This window comes from Asterias rubens, chromosome 5 (assembly GCF_902459465.1).
Source record: "Asterias rubens chromosome 5, eAstRub1.3, whole genome shotgun sequence".
Classification (NCBI taxonomy): domain Eukaryota; kingdom Metazoa; phylum Echinodermata; class Asteroidea; order Forcipulatida; family Asteriidae; genus Asterias; species Asterias rubens.
Window position 1 is genome coordinate 10311803 of NC_047066.1, and position 20749 is coordinate 10332551.

Below are 20749 nucleotides of genomic sequence, written 5' to 3' on the forward strand. Positions count from 1 at the left end.
TTGCATTGTTATGTAAATATACACAGGAAGGTTGGAATGCCTTTTCCAGTGCAGTTGGGCTATAACATGGAAATCTCACAGTAAGCACAAAATTGGCCGTTAAGCAGCCCTATAAAATTGGGCCTGTTACTATTTGGTGCTTGATATGTGGCATGGTACCCCCACCCCCTGTCGTCATTGTTTTCTGGGAATCTCAGGAATTTTTCAAGGATTTTAGGAGGGGGGGGGGGGTACTTCTGTACTAGAGGAAAAAGTGTGTTACAGGAACACGTTGCCTTGGATCGGATTGGTTGGTCTATAAAAAGCGTTTGTAACCGCTTTTTATAAAAATGCATATGGTTGGAAAGATGTTTTAAAAATAGAATACAATGATCCACGCAAGTCTGCCTCGAAATTGCGTGGTTTTCCTTTAACTGTGCGAACTAACACGGTCGGCCATTTATGGGAGTCAAAGAGTTTGACTCCCATAAATGGCCGACCGTGTTAGTCAACGAGGTAAAAGAAAAACCGTGCAATTTCGAGGCATGTTTGTGTGGATCATTGTATTCTACTTTTACAACATCTTTCTACACATATGCATTTTATAACAAATGGTTACAAACGCTTTTCAAAGACCAACTCGACCGATCCAAGGCAACGTGTTCCTTTAATGTATGGGAACATTTGGGGGGGGGGGGGGGGGGGGTCATAACCTCTGCCACAAATCAGGCAGAGTATATTCATTACTGTTTTAGTCATAAGGCGATGGTGTGATCTCTTCTACCATGATAGACAAAGCGCTTTTCCATCCGGTGTAGCAGTCATAGTAGCCGTATCCTGCACAGTTTCCAACTCGCAACCCAACGGAGATACTGCCGGTAGACAAACTCTTGCAGTAACCTGAAGATACAACAAAATTAAGCCCGGTTCATACTTCCATCGAATGGGAATGGGATACAAATTTTGATGTCACAAATTTGCTACCGTTAAATGTAGTAACAACACAGCAAAACAGCAGCAGCAATAACAGAGTGCAACAATAACAACAGCAGCAGGAACAACAATAACAACAATATCAACATTAGCCAAAACTATACTGCAAAACAAAGTACTTACCAAAGAAAACTCTAGGTCTGTGTAAGTTGTAACTAGAATAGCCTCCAGCATAGGTAACAGCCTCAATGCGATCAGGGTCCGAGCATTCGTTACCGTTGAATGTGATGTACCACCGGCAGCAAGCTCCGTTTGTGTACCCTACTCGTAGATTTCCCGAAATGGCCACGTACAGATAGGTGTCTGAGTACTGCTTAGTGATGCTGCAAGTCTGTAGTAAACAGGTTCAGAAGTTTGTTTTTCTTTTCTTTATGATCTAGGCCCAAAGTTCATAGAAAAACTATCTAAGCGCAACCATATTTTTACTTTATAAGGTTACCAGCCAAACTACTATGTCATGTGTGCAATTTGTGACGGGTGTCCTGCTTATTTATGCTTAGCAGAAAATTGTTAAGCATTTCTTCTTCTTAAGCAGCTCTATAAAAGCTGTTAAGCAAAAAATTGAGTCGGGCAACAGCCACAACAATGCAATTATCATGTAATTTGGGCTGGTAACCTGATTCTTCTAAGCAATACTATTCTGTGTTTAGTGTGTTTTTGTGCTTTATGGGTCGGAAATTTTGCCCTGGGCCAAACATCATAAAGGCCACTTACACAGAAAGATGAGTGAATACCAGCCACAGATGGTATATTTGGTATGGTAGTTTGGCTGGTAGCCTGGTTTTCAAATTTTTGTTATGCTGCAGCTTAGCTAATTTTTGTGCAAGCAGCTCTAAGAAATTGGGTCCAGGTAGTGCAACATCAAGTAGGCCTATACCATAAAACGGTTTCCAATAACATAATACAATATTATTGGAAGGTAAGGTTCATTTATTCGCAACCACATAGGGTTGGATTCATTATAAAAAATACTACAACTTACAAAATACACCACAAAAACTTTCAAATCATTCATCTATAAATGAATTTACAAGATGAAGGTTCTAAATGTAAACCTTATGAATTATTATTTGAGCATTTTGAAAAAAAGTATAGTTACATAACAATTAAAAAAGATTCTATAACTTTTTATTGTAAAATTTAGTGGCATAGATAAATAAATAAAGACATGGAAAATTGTTGGTTATAATCTATAACCATAGAATATTAAAAGTGATCCCATGAAACACATTCCTTGAGTTATTTAAAACATTATTTCAAAAATGAGGGTAAACACAATTTCTTTGCAATAAGGGACATCAGCAGAAGAGGGACACCCCCGGCGGTTAAAGTTTTTTTTTTTATTGCATTTTCGTTTTTGTTAACTTTCCCACACACAAGGAACAAGTAATATAATTTACATCTTATAATGTTGTTGTCGTTAATTTGCATCAGGGTTAAAGAATATTTTTATTTTTTATTTAACAATAAGGGACCATAGGGTTATTGAATTCCTACCCTGACTTCCCCATTATCCTGGCCATCATCGATCTTAAAGAAAGCACACGATCGCCAGTTTGTTGAAGCTATACTCGGCCCTCCTATGTCTCCCTTCAACCCAGGTGGGCCAGGCGGCCCTGGAGGTCCGTCATTTCCCGCTGAGCACTCCTGGAAATAAAACAAATTGTCAGTCAATTTTTTTATCATTGAATATTTTGTCTAAAAATAATATAATAATGTGACCCGGGAGCAGCTTTTTTTTCCTCTCTGCTGCACTGCAAAATTGCCACTGTCGTAGTGCTTTTCAATGGGGAATTTTTGTTACTTCTTACTCGATTAAAAAAAAGGGAATCCTTAAAAAAAAAGGGACAGTTTTTTAGGATTGTAATTCTAAACAGCAGAGAAAAAGACTGACCGGGGACCAATGTCAGTGGCTGTCATCGTCCATTGTTGTCGTTCTTTTTTGTCTTAGGTGGCCACACTTGTGTCACATACTTCAGAGGGAGCCGTTTCTCACAGTGTTGTATACTATTTACAGCTCTCCTTCGCTCGTTACCAAGTAAGTTTTTATACTAACAATTAGTTTAAGTATAACTTACCAATAGTGTCCTAACAATTCATTTGAGTATAACATATCAACAATAGATTGAACAGTTTTGCATGGTGGAAGAATACTCTGGTGAGGTTTGCGGTTACACATAATGTGAAAATTTCTGTTGAGTAGTGTTGGTTCTGAAAAGAACCCGAGTGGTTGACAACCCTTCGATCATGGAGGTAAAATTATTACTCTTCAGGTTTGTTAGTCTTACCCCAAATTATACCCAGTAAAACAATCCCAAAAAAACTTAAAGGCAGTGGACACTATTGGTAATTACTCAAAATATATATTAGCATAAAACCTTACTTGGTAACGAGTAATGGGGAGATGTTGATAGTATAAAACACTGTGAGAAACGGCTCCCTCTGAAGTAACGTAGTTTTCGAGAAAGAAGTAATTTTCCACAAATTTGATTTCAAAACCTCAGATTTAGAATTCAAGCATCTTAAAGCACACAACTTCGTTTGACACGGTTGTATTATCTGTCATTATTATCTCGCAACTTCAACGACCAATTGAGCTCAAATTTTCACAGAATTATTATTTTATGTATATGTTGAGATACACCATGTGAGAAGACTGGTCTTTGACTGTTACCAATAGTGTCCACTGTCTTTAATCAATATTGTCTGATTTACCTCCAAAGCAACTCTCCTCTTGTAAGTATCAACGACCTCGGCGTTGACTGAAGTCAACAATATATAAACTGCCAGTAAACATGAACAAATCGCAGCCGAAAACACACCAAATTCCATGTTTGTGTTTATGCAGTTAAAGCATTCCTTGCAAAAGTCATTCCAGCAAAAATGGCGTCCAAAGTTTACCTCTAGACGTAGGAGTAATTGATTTTATTGATTACCTGTATTCTGTTCTTTCTTGCGGTGCCGCATTTAGGATGGATGGCCTATTGTGGTTCCACCAATTGCCGATGAGAAATAACCCAGTATTACAGTTAGTTGTTTAGTAAAGATGGGACAAAATAATTGTTGTCAGCGTGACATTATGTTTCTTCTTACAAGAATGTATTGTTTTTGAAAAATCACCTAAGAACTTTGGAAGATGCAACAACAAAAAAATAACTATACTTTTTTTTGTTATAGAGCTGCTTATAGGTCCAACCGGCGAACAAACTTTCGACCCTATCAAAGTCTTCCTCGAAGGCTGAAGAGATAGACTCGAAACGTCAGGCATTTTTTTGCAAACAACAGTACTTGCGGGTACAAGTAATGGGCAACTCTTACTCTTTCGCTTGTCAGAGCCAACACTTGCCCCCCCCCCCCCACCCCCAAACTCGCAGGTTTACTTTCCCCCCATACACCACACAGGTTGAACATCACTATCGAAGAGTACTTTTAGGCAGAAGGGGGGAGTGATTCCTCCTTCAATAATTGATTGGCATCAAGTAGGGTCAGCATTCATGAGAGCCACCTCCTGGGCCCTTCCCAGGTCGATCAATAAAGCGCTAAATCTACATAGAGTCAAAAGTGTCACATTACATAGCCAGGGCAGGTAAAGCTGTATCTGGAATAGGTGGCTACGGCTGTGACTGTCGCCAAGGGATGTCCTATTAATTTACCTATGATGCCGTAGCCGTAGCCGTAGCCGCTAATTCGGACACGGCTTCCCCAATCATCACTATAGTTGAAGTATTGTTAAGAAGTAAGTCTTACAATCCATAATAGATAATGTAACCACTTCAATCAGTTTCGATGTTGTTTTCAAAGGTAACTTTTGTCATACATCAATGTCATTCCGGAACTTGGGTGCCAATGAACTCGGGTGCCAATTATGACCTAAATCCACTCATCACACTTCAACCGGGTAAAAATAAGTTGGCTTTTATTTTCACTTGCAGATCTTATTAGCTATTGTTGTGCATAATAATGTGAGCTTCCAAGCACGGGGCGGGCCTATTAATGAGTTTTACTGTCAATAATTACTTACAATTTGAGGTACAAAGTCGTGAGTTTTGTCGGGAATAATAATTATTGGCGTCAATATTCACGACTTGTTCACAAGTCGTAAATATTGGAGTCATAATTATTTACGACTTGTGGCACAACAAAAGTCATGCCATTAATGTTGTCATTATTGGCGGCAACAATGCGATGGGTGTGCACAATGTGCTTTTTGCTGTGGCCTTGACGCAAGCTGTGCGTGGCCTACACATTCAAAGTGGGGACCTATAGCAAATGAAAAGAGGAAAATAGAGTCCACGGTTCGGGAAACGTCCACAGTTGGAAAACGTGTACAAAACCAATGGGAGCTGTTACCAAAAAAAGGTTAGTACTCATGGAGGATTCCTCCATGGAGTACTGTATAAACAAAAGCAAAAAACTTTGAGACCTGCTTCTCGACCAGCCGACTATCTGGAGCCGAAACCGTGGTTTCGAAAAGGGCCTAGGAGAAGATGAAAGCTAGCTTAGTATACCGCCCTCTGTTGATGTTTACAAGCATCCGGCCGGTTGTGAGAAACGATCGCTGGTACGCGGTATAGTGTGTATTGATGACAGCGTGAAGCGCGAACCAACGATTGAACTTTATTTTTTCGTGAATTCAGCACTTTCATTCACCACCCGGCCAAGGCTATCAAAAAAACTCACCTAATTCACTAGCGGTTCCTCAGCTGTACACGTATCTCCACATTTTCTGCTATAATATCAAACTAGTATTAGTAATGAGGTCTGTTCCGGTAGAGCATGCATTGGTGTGAACTTCTAATTGCAGACGACAGTTTCGTCAAGAGTAACCGGTGTAAGCATATCTTTTCTTGATTTATTCTTAAGAACTCAATGGGTGTACGTATTTTTATGAAGGTCTTTTTATGCATGTCATGTGTGTGTGTGATTTCCTTCCCCCTGCATGCACAGTCGTGAGTAGACGAGAGGGGCTGGGGTGGGGGCAGTATAATGACCAAATTTGTTGGGTGTACTGTTAGGGCTGAACAGGCATATGCTAGCCCCATAAATCGGTCCAATCAACTCAGTATCCTACCTAACCTTGGCCCCAGCTAGCCCCACTGGCACTTGTATACTTGTGTGGCCAAGGCTAGCTGAATCCTTAGCCACACGTCCACACCATTTCCTCATGCAGCTAAGAAATAACCAAAATTAAAAAAAATTCTGGCGCACTTGGGCTCTTACTATCCATTGGTACACGCTGATCAACATCGCCAGCAGTGCAGAACTTCGATATATACTTTCGGATATAATTTCTTCCATGGATATATTTGTTAGCTGTGAACTCGTTGAGAATATAGTGAGGGACACTATGAATATATGAACGGAATTTCAGCTTCTCAAATCAGGTAAAAAATAAAGAAAATTGTAGTCAAACTTGTGTTCGCATTGTAAAGAACCTTTATACCCAGGACGTCAGTGCAGTGGCACTGACTGCCGTCCTACCAGGGCTAGTGTTCAGGGCTAGTGTGTCACCTAACTGTTAGCTTGCTTTGTGCAGGCCTGTATGCTTCGTTTTTGAAAGGGCAAGGGCACCAAGGCATTTACTCTTTGGCAAAGGGCACCCTATGAGGAAATTGTAAATTTCTACTGGAGCATTTCAAGGGCACCAAGGCAATGGCAAGGGGCAACGGAGGCAATCGCCTTCGTTGCCTCCGTGAAGTATCAGGCCTGTTTGTGTGTATTGAAAAGTGAAACAAATAAAATTTTAAAAAGAAATTTTTAACGATTACATTGCTAACTTTCTCCGACTCTAATTTCCTGGATTCGTACACAGTGCAGCCATCTTGGAATTATGCCAATCAGCATGACGTCGTCGGCCGGCCGAGCTGTGGGCGGAGTGTGTGGAGCGCGAATACAAATCAACGGCTATTTTATGTGAATTGAGCTTGGGTATTTTTTGTGAACTACGTAGCACGTGCGCGTAAAAAGTACACAAGCTTAATTCACATAAAACAGCCATTAATTTGTATTCGTGCCCTCACTGGCCCACAGCTCGGCAGGCCGATAAAAGCAAAATATGTTGTTATACCTCTGTACAAATTGTGAAGTTTGATTGGTCGAGAACCAATCATGTGACGCGCAACAAAAACGCATGTTACATGGCTTGACGGGCCGGGTAACATGAAAAGGGATGTACACCGGTGTACATCACCTTGATCGTTCCCAGCGTTGGTCGATTTCCAGCGCTGTGTACGAAACAACCGCTGGTTCGAGGGACTTGTTTCTGGTTCGTCTGCTTATTAAACAATGAATATTTTGTCGTAATAATGTTTGAAGATGACAACAGAACTTCGAGAAGAGGAATAACAATTATACAAAGGTTAACAAAACAATTGTTGCACGCTGTGACTGGGGTCCATGGGTTTTGTACACCCTCGAGGGTAAATGGCACCCTCGGCTTCGCCTCAGGTTCCATTTCCCCCCTCGGGTGTACAAAACGCCATAGACCCTGTCACAGCGTGCAACAATTGTATACTGGTATACATGTACAGGGATCGATTTTGTCCAGCAATTTTGCATAGCAACAAGTTTAGACTGAACTTATTTTGTGTACATGTACACTGAATGCAGTATGTAGGTAGAGGAGTCAGGACCACAAAGGAATAAGCTGTTTAGCTTTTTGTGATCCTCGACAGTTCCCCAGATTCCTCTGTCTGTTGAAGTTGTGTGTGTAATTTACTTGTTTTCGTCCACTTTTGTGGAGATTGTCTTATAAAAACAAAGAACAAACAAATGTATTGAGGAGCAACTGATACATTTTGTGTAGCATGCTCTGCTACAGGTAAATGTACAAGGGAAATCTTCACTGATACACATACAGGTGTACTATGTATGGCATTGCATTGATGATTGTAAATGTACATCAATCAAAGGTTGGACATTACGTTTATGCCAGAGCTGGCGAGAGTCTTTAAAAAAAAAGAATAATGGATAGTAAGAAGAAGAGAGTTTGTAAATAGGTTGCCAGGTAGAGCCATTACTTTATTCTTAGACCATACAAATGGAACTGAACTGTGAACGCTGTACATGTATGTAACACTGTAACACCTTCATGTGCACTCACACACACACTCATAATACATGTGAGATGATTTGAAGTGTACAATACATATATATAGTAGAGATGATTTGACTTTCAGATCCATTGACGCGATATTCTATGTAATTGGATCTGATTGTTTTCATAATTTTACCTTCAGAAAATCTTTGCATAGTATGTAATCCATTATAAAAGAAACTGTAAATGCCAAAAGGTGTATGCTAGTTTGAATACTAGTAAGGCTTTGCACCAACAAATTTGTTTTCCTGATTTGTTTTCAAAGGTCAAATATATAAGCCTGCAAACATGGCAAATGTTGAGCAATTGTATGAATTCATCTAATACATACAGTACACAGTTACCCTTGCTTTAGGCCTACTGTGCAAGTCCTACTGTATTCATTTATATTTCATTTCATATTGTTTGAAAGAGTCGCTCTCTTTGTTTGTAGCAGAAGGATAGCAGAATATTGATTATTTATTAATAAACCTATAAATCACCATGAAAACAAATTAAAAATCATATTACAATGATCTACAATATCGTAAAAAGGAAGCGGAGTAAAAACAACAATATCACACACACACAAACAACAAGTCCTAAGCTTAATCTTGAATATCAGAGAGTAACCCATCTTAAAGTGTTGACTAATGAAGCTGGAATAAATGACTTCAAGTCCCTGGTCATTCACTCAATCAATTAATCAATTGACCCAATCAATCAATCAATCAATCAATCAATCAATCAATCAATCAATCAATTAGTGTGGTCATTCTGGTTGGAAAGGATTATGAAAGGTCTAACAAAGAAGGACAAAAAAGGACAGGGTGACGAATGAGGACCTAAGAAATAAATCAGGAGTGCAGAATATTATCAAGACAATCAAATCAAAGAAGTGGCGATGGGAAGGCCCCCTAGCAAGAAGGCATGACAACAGATGGGCATGTAAAACAACCAATTGGACTCCAAGAAACGGTACAAGAAAAAGAGGGCGACAAAACAGAAGATGGAGAGATGACCTTAGTACACACAGGGGCATTGCTTGGCAACAGACAGCGCAGGTAGAGTGAGATGGAGAATTGGTGAAGAGGCTTTCCTCCTGCAGTGGAGTGAAACGGGCTAGACGACGAGTGGTTGGATGCCTGATTCAAGTCAACTGTCAATGATAAAAAGGAAGAAAGGTCAAGTGGGTGACTGTTTCTTGCCTTGGTCTATAGTGTGATAAATTATGCATCTTGTACATGTTTGTCATGTACTGTATGATACCATTTTACATACTCGGAGTTCTCCCCAATGCACCAGGCAAGGGTGAGACCCACATATTTTGTGCCAATACGCGCACGTTTCGGCGGATGTGAAAAATATAAATATTTATTTATATTTATTTATTTAGTTTTTCGGGTGTTAATTTCACACAAACATTCATCAAGATAGTTTTTGTTATAAAATGCTCCAGAATGCCTGTAGTGTTATGGCCTTTAAAACATGTGTAAGTTGTGTTTTAGGCTTACAGATTGCGTTCTGTCTACTTCAATATTAGATGGTTTCAGTTTGAGCTAAAAATACAATGAACTCAATTTTGTTTTCCCTTGTCTCATTTTCTACAGGTATTCTGGTCACGAAATAAGCTGAGCTGTTGCTGTTCACATTGAATGTTGATGCGTTTGGGAAGCTGCCGAAGGTTCAGTCTTTAAAGTTCAAGGATGTCAGAGGAATGTTTTAATGGATCCAGGAAGCAACAAGTGATACAGTACAACATCTGAGGAGCTAAGTTTTTGTCATTTTTTTTTTAAATCAAAACTTATTCCTTACATTCCCAAAAAAGTTTGTTTTCAGGTGAACTAAAAAATTACTTGTAAACAAGGATTAGTGACCATGAGTTGGAATTGATGGATGTAATCTTAGAGGTGACTTAAGTGAGTCCAGGAAACCGTACGGTTGATTGTAGACGACATCCATGGCAAGGAACATGGGTCGCAACAGTAGACTCCACACCGTTGTGACGGTGTTCTTGACGGTGTGTATCACCTATTTTATAATCTCGGCAAACTGCCCGGGCGACCAGAACACGGCCGTCATGTCGCCCAGAGAATCCAAGCATGCCATGTACGACGATAACAAAAATGAGTATCCATACGATACGAACATGCCGCTTGTTTTTATCGGTGGAATGCCGCGCAGCGGCACAACACTAATGCGGGCAATGCTGGATGCGCATCCGGAGGTGAGATGCGGGGAGGAAACGAGAGTCATACCGAGGATGTTGAGTATGAGAGCTCAATGGATGAAGAGCACAAAAGAACACGGCCGACTACTAGAAGCGGGACTCACCGATAACATCATTGACGAAGCGCTAGCGTTGTTTATCCTAGAGATAATCGCTAAGCACGGTGAACCCGCCCGCCGGTTGTGCAACAAGGACCCGTTTGTGTTGAAATCCATGACCTACATGCACAAAATTTTCCCCAACGGTAAATATTTACTGATGGTGCGCGATGGACGCGCTACCGTTCACTCGATTATCTCACGTAAGGTCACCATCACCGGGTTCGATATCACCAGTTATAAGGACTGCTTGAAGAAGTGGAGCATCGCCGTTGAGAATATGTACAACCAGTGCATGCAAGTGGGATCGGATATATGCCTGCCGGTGTATTATGAGAAACTGGTTCTTCATCCCGAGGATTGGATGAGGAAGATCTTGACATTCTTGAATATTCCTTGGGATGATAGTGTCTTGCATCATGAGGACACTGTAGGTAAACCTGGAGGAATCTCACTCTCAAAGTAAGTTGTCTCAAATGTTGTCACCTTTTTTTATACATTTTTAGATTAATTTATTTGTTTTGTCTGATTTAACCAGTTTAGCCCCATCAGTTGTCAATGGACCGTTCTCACTGTGGGCCCCGGATACAATATTAGCATTGAGTGTCCACAAAATCTGTTCAAGCCATTGAATTCTGTTCTTGAAGGGGCACAGCAAATTTCCTGTGGCAAGGGACACTTTTATGAAGAAAATGTAGTGTTGTTTTCGACTTTGCAGAGGGCACCACAGCAAAACCACAGGGCACCACAGCAATCAAAGGCCTTCTGTTCATTCAAACTATTTTGCTACATATACAACGATGTACTAATCGCAAAAGTGCTGGATGAAAACATCCCCTGGAATGAGTTTTCCTATTGACGGGAACTTTCCATGTTGACGTACACGTACACTCCTGTAACACTGACTAAAATTATAAAATATCTGGGGTCAATTTCATAGAAATGCTTTTATGATAAGTAATTATTCAGTTAAATAATTTGCTTCGGTGCAAGCGTATTTCACAGTTCAGAAAGAAAATTAGGCAGCCAGCTTTGAATTTTCACAATTAACTTGTGTCGATACTTCATCCTTTGCTTGCACTCTGAAAGGTGCTCATAATGCCTTTCGAAGCCAACCCGAGTAACATGCCCATGATATTTTTTTTCACAGGACTCGGGGGGAAAGTACCGAGTATACAGTGCTAACACACATCGGTGTATGGGTAAAAACCAAAACAAATTAATATTCAAAGAGATGTTTTTGGCAACAAATAATACATCCCAACATTTTCTGCTTAGCAAAAAAGAGAGAAGAACACCACTCACAGATGGTGCACGTAACATGGTATTTTGGCTGGTTGCCATATGTGACCCGCTCTGTGAAAATGAGTCAGATGTAGGCAATTTCAGGAATTGAGTTATATGCATGGCTGGAAAGAACACATCAGCAGCAGCAAATTGGTATGTGTCTAAGCTTGGGGTGTATCGCGTTGCTGAGTTACTCCCGTTTGAAATTACGTAAAAATTAGTAAAAACGAATTACAAGTAAAATGATATTTTAAACTACCATTGTGTGCAAAATGATACAAATTAGACATTTAAGTATGATCACAAAATTGTTGTATTCATAGCTTTATTGCCTAAAAGTAAGTGTTCTAAAGGTTAACCATGCAACTAAAGATCTTAAAAAGTTTTTAAATCTTGTTTTTATACATTTTCCACATTAAACTGTCCATGACTTAATATTGCATTGGGCGACATGTGACTCATTTTCACAGAGTGGGTCACATATATTCTGGTATTGTGCTAAGCCACTTTTTGTGGCTAAGCAGCTCTTTGTGACTTGATGCATGTCAGAATTTGGTTTCATCATTAGCCAAATGATGTTGCCGTTTGTGCATTGTATAAAGTCACACACATTATGAGATACTTTGTATCGATTTCTAATAGACCCTTCAAATGAAATGCTAATTACATTCATCATCCATAGTGGGTGCGTTCACATAGCTTCCCTGTGTCGACCATGGTGTGTGACGTTTTATTCTTTCCAGGACGAACGTGTGCAGATAATTACCCACGTTCGTCCTGGAAAAAAAAAACGCCACTGGGACACACCGGGGTCGACCCAGGGAAGCTAAACGAACGCACCCAGTACAGACACTGTTGGTTGATGGTTGGCAAACATTGTAGAGATGTGCACGAAGTAGATGCACACATGCGTCTGCGTCATTCCAAAATGATCCCCATACAAAAAGGCATGATGTTTCTTTTTTTTGCCAACCAAGTGTCAGTGCGAACGCGTGAAGTGCAATTTACATATTTTTTTTTTTGGGGGGGGGAAGGGTCTATTCCTGTTGGCCTGCAGGTACACAACCTGATACCAAGCAAGCATTTCAGAATCCTTGTTTTTTGTTTTAACTCTCCCATCCCTTAATTTTTCATTTTTTTAGGAGAGAGAAATCAACGGACCAGGTGGTGAAGCCAGTCAACTTGGAAGCCCTGACCAAATGGGTGGGTCATATCCCCAAAGATGTCATGGACAACATCGAAACCCTAGCACCCATGCTCAGCAAGCTAGGCTATGACCCACACGCCAACCCCCCGAACTATGGCATCCCCGATCAACGCGTCTTGGAGAATGAGGATAAGATCCGCAAGAATGCCGACCACTACATGGAGAACGCCAGACTGGTCCTAGATCGGCCGGACAAGATTAAACCACCAGCTACTCCCAAACCTACCAGTAAAGACCTGACAATGCGCAAAATCATGGACCATCTTAAAATAGGTCAGAAGGAAGAGCTGAAGGAAGAGCGGGATATGCATAAACCTCTGAATCCTAAGTTCGCACGGCGACAGGAAGCACCCTATCCCGACAGAAGATGATGAGATTGAAGTAAAGACATTTCATAAGTATTACATGATTATCAAATAAAAAACAGGCCAACATATTTTTATAATGTGTGAAAAAAACTTGTGGTGCAATATAGTTTCTGTCAAGACAGATTTGAAATTTTAATTAAGAAAATCCACCCCCCCCCCAACAAAAAAAAGTCTGCTGTAGAAAGTGGATTTTATTTTACCGATTTTGGTTGCATCTTATTATTAGAAACGTTTACGTACATGTAGTTGACTTATTTTTTTAGCTCATAGATCCTTTAGCACACTAACTCACGGATCTGAGAAAGACTTATTCAGCAGAAACTAGTTAAAGCCACTGGACATGTGTGGTCATATAGTCAAATACCGGTCCCCTCACTTGGTGTTTCTCAACAGTATGCATAAAATAACAAACCTGTGGAAATTTGAACTCAGTTGGTCATCGAAGTGGCGAGAGATAATAATGAAAGAAAAAAACCCACATAGTTGTGTGCTTTCAGATGCTTGATTTCAAGACCTCAAAATCTAATTCTGAGGTCTTGAAATCAAAGTCGTGGGAGCCGTTTCTCACAATGTTTTAAACAGCTCCCCATTTACTTGTTACCAAGTAAGGTTCTATGCGCTCAATTATTTTGAGTAATGACCAATAGTGTCCAGTGCCGTTAATATTTGTATTGTGCAGGCCTGATATTCTTCCTAAAAGCCATTGGACACTTTCGGTAAACAGTATTGTCCAAAGGCCCATACTTCGTGTACCACAACTGATATAAAAAATAACAAACCTGTGAAAATTTAGGCTTAATCGGTCATCGGAGTCGGGAGAAAATAACGGGGAAAACCCTACCTTGTTTCCACACATTTCGTCGCGTAATGACATGGGTTTAAAATAAATCCGTAATTCTCGACGACGAGAATTGATAATTGTTTTAATGTTTTCTCAAAAAGTGAAGCATTTCATAGAACAATATTTCAAGAGAAATCTTTCACCATTACCTTCTCTAAACCCTGTAAGTTAATTGTAAATCTGTGAACTTTTATTTTGTGTTCTGTTCCGAAAGTGTATAATGGCTTTAACAGCTGCATGGAATTTTGCCCAGTTGTAATGGTTAAGTGCACTGCCTGTGTACTTGTTTGTTCTGTCATGTTACAGTCTACCCTTCATTCTTTCAATTTCAAGTAGGTTTATTTTGTACATACCACTGAGACTAGTTTTGTAGTTTGTTTTAGAAATATTTAGTTTTGTAGTTTTGTTGAGTTGAAATTATCTTTTGTACACAACTTTAATTTTATACTGGTTTATTTACAGATGAGAAGTTTCCTTTCATTTTTTAGGTAAAACCTAGACATTTTATTTTAACGATAGATTACTTACCCTACCTTGAAGTATGTTTAAGGGAAGGTACACTTTGGTAATTACTCAAAACAAATATTAACTTCAAAACTGACTTGGTAATGAGCATTGAAGAGAGCTGTTGATATTATAAAACATTGTAAGAAACGGCTCCCTCTGAAGTAGCATAGATTTTGAGAAAGAGGTAATTTCTCACTAGAATAAAAAAAGACTTCTAGCCAGAAGTCTTTTAATCCTATCTGAAAGCACACAAATTCATCCAACAAGGGTGTTTTTTTCTTTCATTATTTTTCTCGCAACATTGATGACCAATTGAGTATTAATTATTACAGGCTTGTTATTTTATGTTTTATGATGGGATACACCCTAAGTGACAAGACTGGTCTTTAACAATTACCAAACGTGTTTTTTAATAGTGCCTTTAATAACAAATGCATGCCTACAGACACAACTGAAGGGGAACACAAGCATAAATTGGTGCACTAGGCAGATGCACAAATTGTCCGCTCTAAAAGTCGATTGTATGGATTTCATCAAATTGGCTTTCCATATTTTTGAGCTCATGGATAATGGAGTGTATTTGATCAAAAGTGGTCATCAAAGTAATTGTTTGGCAAAAAAGAAACAGTCAGTTTCAAAGATATTTACTTGTGGATTTTGATATATTTAAAAAAAAAAAAAACTATGCGTTTTAAAAATGCCCTTTTTTTTACATTCAGAACAGGAAATTGCAATTGACGATATGACGCCATGTGTCATGCCACAGTCAGCCACATACAAACAAGGGCAATGCTTTCTCATTTTGCCCTCCAGTAGTTAAATAGGCTGTGTACAATGAATGAATCTCATTGAGAGACTTCTTTGTCGGCAAAAATGTCTTTGTTGGTAGTGCCAATCAAAAATCTAATTATAGAAATATTCCCACTCCACTGTTATCAAAACAGGGTTTGCAGAAAGAGTTTTTAATTAGCTGCCGGTATGGGATGTCACCATTATTAACTGTATGAATATAATACATGTACTTGGGCCCAATTTTTATAAAGCCTTTAAGCACAAAAACTGGCTAAACACCGAGTAGTATCGCTAAGCAGAGACGGACTACCGGTCAAAATTACATTAAGTTTGCGTTGTAGTTGCTGGTGCCCAACTCAATTTCTGCTCAGCAAAGACATTTTTCAAGCAGTACATCTGCTTAACACCTTTATGAAGTTGGGTCCGGATCAGTTGTGTAACTAATTGGGGCTTTATCACCCCACCCATTTCAAATGTTGTCTTATGGGGCTATAATTTATCCCTCCAAAATGTTACTTAAATAGCTTTTACTATGATAATTTCATTGTTTTTAAAACTTTTTTTCTTATTACATACAGACAATGTATATATTTTTGTTATATATTCATGTCAGATTCTCTTATAAAAATAGTAAGTGGAACAAGAAGAGTGCTGAAAAGGGGCTGGGTTATTGCAAGTCAAACTAACGGTTTTATTTGGATAGAAAATTAGGTGGCCATTCACAGTTGCTTTGTATTGTTCTATCATTCATTTTTGTGCAGTAAGCACCAGGAGGTAAGCATGGTTTTTCCTGTGCTTACAGTTAGCAGCACTATGAAATGGAAATTGTACCGTAAGCACAAAACCGGCCGTTAAAGCCATTATACACTTTCGGTAAACAGTATTGTCCAAGTCCCACACTTCGTGTATCACAACTAATATATAAAATCACAAACCTGTGAAAATTTAGGCTCAATCGGTCATCAGAGTCGGGAGAAATTAACGGGAAAACCCACTCTTGTTTCCGCGCGTTTCGCCGTGTCATGACATATGTTTAAAATAAATCCGTAATTCTCGCTATCGAGAATTGATATTGTTTTAATGTTTTCTCAAAAAGTAAAGCATTTCATGGAACAATTTTTCAAGAGAAGTCTTTCACCATTACCTTCTGTAAACCCTGTAAATTATTTGTAAATCTGTGATTTTTTTTGTTTTTTTCTGTTCCGAAAGTGTATAATGGCTTTAAGCAGCTCCTTGATTAGGGGCCTGGGTGATGAGAAGCAATTTCATTTGAGTGTATTGCTCAAGGAGACAAGCGTCATTACCAAGATTCAAACTCACACCCTGATTTTTTCTACAAAATTTTATTGACCAATTGAGTATTTTACTGTACAATCTTTTTCCCACCATAATTGGCTTTGGTAAAAAGCTTGACACGTAGGGGTGATCCAGCCTCAGGCTGGCACTTAATTTTGTCACTGCAATTTGTCAAGAAAGCCAGTAATGCATAAAATTATCAACAATGTGTGCGATAATGGGGGAGAGGGATAACTAATGATGGCACAATATTGTCGTCAAGATTCAATTGGATCGTTTGTTGTGTGGTAATTTATCACCCTTGACCATGGCAAAGATTAATTATATTAATAATGGCTTCTTATATGCGCGCATATCCGTCACTCGGTGCGCTCAAGGTGATTAACATACAGAATTTTGCCTGCAACGTATGTGGTAAGTTATTTGAATTATGAGACCTGGACCCAATTTCATGGCTCTGCTTACCGTAAGCACAGAATCGGCGCTGACGGAAGCAGGGAATTCTGTGCTTACGGCAAGCGTATTTCACGGGTTAGTTATTTGTTTCGCCTGATATGGTGTAGTTTTTGAGAAATGAGTCAAACAATTAGTTTTGATCTCACATGTCCGAAATTCAATAACGATAAAACAGTGAAAACAAGAATTTTGTTACTAAATTTCTTGTGAGTCTCAGAGTCATATGTGTATGACAGATTGAGCTTAAAGGCAGTGGACACTATTGGTAATTACTCAAAATAATTATTAGAATAAAACCTTACTTGGTAGCGAGTAATGGGGAGAGGTTGGTAGTATAAAACATTGTGAGAAACGGCTCCCTCTGAAGTGGAGTAGTTTTTGAGAAAGAAGTAATTTTCAACGAATTTGATTTCGAGACCTCAAGTTTAGAATTTGAGGTCTCGAAATCAACCATCTAAATGCACACATATCCGTGTGACAAGGGTGTTGTTTTCATAGTTATCTTGCAACTCTGATGACCAATCGAGCTCAAATTTTCACAGGTTTGTTATTTTATGCATATGTTGAGGTGCACCAAGTGGGAAGACTGGTCTTTGACATTTACCAATAGTGTACACTGGCTTTAAACCTGCAAAGGTTTGTTATTTCATGTATAAAAACCCTCTTTCTCTTCACTATTACCTGAGGGCAAACCCCTGGGAATATTGCTCTACCCCTGATCTACCCCAGCAAGTAAGCTTACCGTGGGGAACAGCCACCCTGGATATTAAAAAAAAAAAAAAAAAAAAATGTCACCAAGAGTTAAAAAATATAATATTTGTTGTGTGTAGCCTTGTTCTCATTTGTTATCGTGTATACTACAGGCTTAAACAATTAGAAAACATGTCATTTTCGTTGCTGGGAGGAAAAGAAAAAAAATCCCTACCTACCTACCGTATTTTTTGGGGCCCGTATTCTTTTTTAATGCCTAAGCGATAAAGCTGTGGAGTAGTTTTGAAACGTACAGCCTGAACCCCATTATCCGTTTTGAGATATGGTGGCCACTATTGGAGTGCATCATTTGGTTTGGGTGTCTACAGACAAATTTACCTAAACCTAATAGTGGCACCGCAGAACTGTGTCCACCATGTTTCTAAAATAGGGACCTGTAGGTGGGGAAAGTGTGAAAGTGAGCAGTGGTAATTGTGGGGTATAAATATCCCGGGGCCTCCCCAGGGCTGCATTCTGCGGGGATAAGAGATGCAGTGTGACAAGGGCTTAATGTTGCTTGTCGTAAAGTGTGGATGCTGGTCTTTGACAGTTACCAATGTTGGTTATGTCCTATTAAAAGCATATACGTGTTACTTAATTGTACATAAAAGTAATTTCATGCTAATTTTTTTTTTTTTGTAAAGTAAAATTTGCTAACGATTACTAGTCAGTGCCAAAATAATTAATTAATTAATTGAGAGAGGAATGTTAACTACCAAAGTGTGTTATTTGGTGGAGGCATGTCGTATTATTGGGAAATAATATTACATCATGCTTTGTGTTATACAACTGTGTACGTGTATTGTCTGATGATATTAAAAACAATAGTAAACAATACAAACAAGTTTCTTGTGTGTCACATTGGCTCAAACTTCAAGTTCATTTTGTAAAGCGCTATGGTGATGCCTCTTTAGGAATAGCGCTGTATAAGTACTGTTTATTATTAGGTTCATCAATTCTCCCCACATGTTTGTTTTCTTACTATTGTCAGTAGCCTTATTTATAACAAAAACAGGAGGGTTATCTCTGCATCAGGTGCACACTACTGTGTCGGCATCGACGTGGATGATTATGCCTCTTTAGGAATAGCGCTGTATAAGTACTGTTTATTATTGGGTTTATCAATTCTCCCCACATGTTTGTTTTCTTACTATTGTCATTAGCCTTATTTATAACAAAAACAGGAGGGTTATCTCTGCATCAGGTGCACACTACTGTGTCGGCATCGACGTTGATGATTATGCCTCTTTAGGAGACCTACAGACTTGACTATGGAGCAGGGGGGGGGGGCATTCCACACTTTATTCTTCGACTTGAACAATTCTGATGTCACTGATGATTATAACAGCTTCAAGGCACTGGACACTATTGGTATTCAGAATAATTGTAAGCATAAAAACTTACTTGTTAGTGAGCAATGGAGAGCTGTTGATAGTATAAAACATTGTGAGAAACGGCTCCCTCTGAAGTAACATAGTTTTTGAGAAAGAGGTAATTTCTCAATTAAATATTAAGCCTTTTCAGGCATCTGAAAGCACATAAATTTGTGCAAGAAGGGTGTTTTTCTTTTATTATTCTCTTGCACAGTGAGAATACTGGTCTTTGACAATTACCAAAGGTGTCCAACACCTTTAATTTTCGCTTGGAATAAATCTGATGGCACCGGTGAAAAAAATAGCTTTAAAAAAAAAGTCCTCTGCTTGACTCTTCTTCAAGGGAAGCCTTTTGACATTGGATTTCCTTGAAGGCGATTATCGGAAATCAAATGTCATTCAGTGGTCTTGGTAGTCCCATAGGGAAAATAACATTTGTGGCGCATCAGTCTTTATAGGAAGTAAAAGATTGATGTTCACTGAAATGTTACTATTTTAAATGAAGCAATATGGTGCAACATGGTGTGGTATGGTTTAATACATCGTACATGCCCATGTGAGCCTGCACTTTGTACCAGTACTTGTTAATGAAAAGCGCACTATAGATTTTTTTTTTTTCATGACTGTTGGTGCTTTTTTATCGTAATTTTTCAACATAACATTTCTTTAGACCTATTTTTTAAATTTAGATTTGAAGATTGTTCAATGTTGCACTCATCAAAAGTTTCTGCATCAATTGTTTTTAGAGAATCTACTAAGGGGTTGGTTCCCCCCCCCCCCCCCAGAGCAGTTGAAATGCGACAGTACTAGATTTGTAATTTCAAAAGTAAGTTTGTAAAAAAAAAACTTTAACCATGAAACAACAAACCTTTTACACTTGTTTCTTGTTTCAACGATGTGCACTAAGAACTTCTCCATCATTATAACATACAGGAATAAAAGGTCAAGTGATCAAGTGATACAGTCCATTTACAAAGAGGCTCTTGCTAAGTGGGTTGGTCACATCCATCAAAGATGTCCTCGCTATGCATAATATTGAAGGGACTCAGATATTTTGTCTTCCTTTCTTTCTAATGCAGCCTTCAAGATTGAAGATAGTCGCAGTACTGCCTGACACACCGAGGCGAACCCCTTCCTTCTGCGATAAGTGTGTATGGGATCTTTTACATGCATTTATAGTTTTTATAAAAAAACACAGCCTTATGTCCCATCTGAAGGAAGAAGAAATGCTTAATGTTCTTGCTGAAAGACACGAGGGTCACGACTGGGAATCGCACCTACACTCTGCTGATCAGACACAGCAGAGTATGAGTTCAGTGCTCACAACCACTTGGACTTACCCCTTGTGATTTTTTTTCAATTTTGGACCCAAATTGCATAAAACTGCTGGACTTACCCCTTGTGATTTTTGTAAATTTTGGGCCCAAAAATTGCATAAAACTGCTGGACTTACCCCTTGTAATTTTTTTCAATTTTGGACCCAAATTGCATAAAAAT

The 20749-nt window shown here is 39.0% G+C and overlaps 2 protein-coding genes across 2 annotated transcripts; one reads left to right on the forward strand and one right to left on the reverse strand.

Annotated features, from left to right (window-relative positions):
• Nucleotides 1-698: 698 nt before the first annotated feature.
• Nucleotides 699-3939, reverse strand: LOC117290140 (collagen triple helix repeat-containing protein 1-like). The gene is made up of 5 exons (XM_033771395.1): nt 3909-3939; nt 3688-3734; nt 2470-2619; nt 1096-1303; nt 699-879 (listed from the first exon to the last, which is right to left on the reverse strand). Exons 1-5 carry the CDS (start codon nt 3937-3939, stop codon nt 731-733), a joined length of 585 nt encoding a protein of 194 aa, XP_033627286.1. The 3' UTR covers nt 699-730.
• A 1673-nt stretch (nt 3940-5612) lies between these two features.
• On the forward strand, nt 5613-13394 carry LOC117290966 (protein-tyrosine sulfotransferase 1-like). Its single transcript, XM_033772552.1, has 3 exons — nt 5613-5803; nt 9658-10837; nt 12805-13394. Exons 2-3 carry the CDS (start codon nt 10008-10010, stop codon nt 13238-13240), a joined length of 1266 nt encoding a protein of 421 aa, XP_033628443.1. The 5' UTR covers nt 5613-5803; nt 9658-10007; the 3' UTR covers nt 13241-13394.
• Nucleotides 13395-20749: the final 7355 nt, after the last annotated feature.

Excerpts from the sequence above, each read along its gene's own strand:
- LOC117290140 (XM_033771395.1), bottom strand. The coding sequence starts at position 3,939 with ATGCGGCACCGCAAGAAAGAACAGAATACAG. Across the intron at positions 3,735-3,908 it reads CAAGAAAGAACAGAATACAG|TCAACGCCGAGGTCGTTGAT; the intron begins GTAATCAATAAA and ends TGTTGACTTCAG. Across the intron at positions 1,304-2,469 it reads AGGATAATGGGGAAGTCAGG|ACTTGCAGCATCACTAAGCA; the intron begins GTAGGAATTCAA and ends TGTTTACTACAG.
- LOC117290966 (XM_033772552.1), top strand. The coding sequence starts at position 10,008 with ATGGCAAGGAACATGGGTCGCAACAGTAGACTCCACACCGTTGTGACG. Across the intron at positions 10,838-12,804 it reads GGAGGAATCTCACTCTCAAA|GAGAGAGAAATCAACGGACC; the intron begins GTAAGTTGTCTC and ends TCATTTTTTTAG.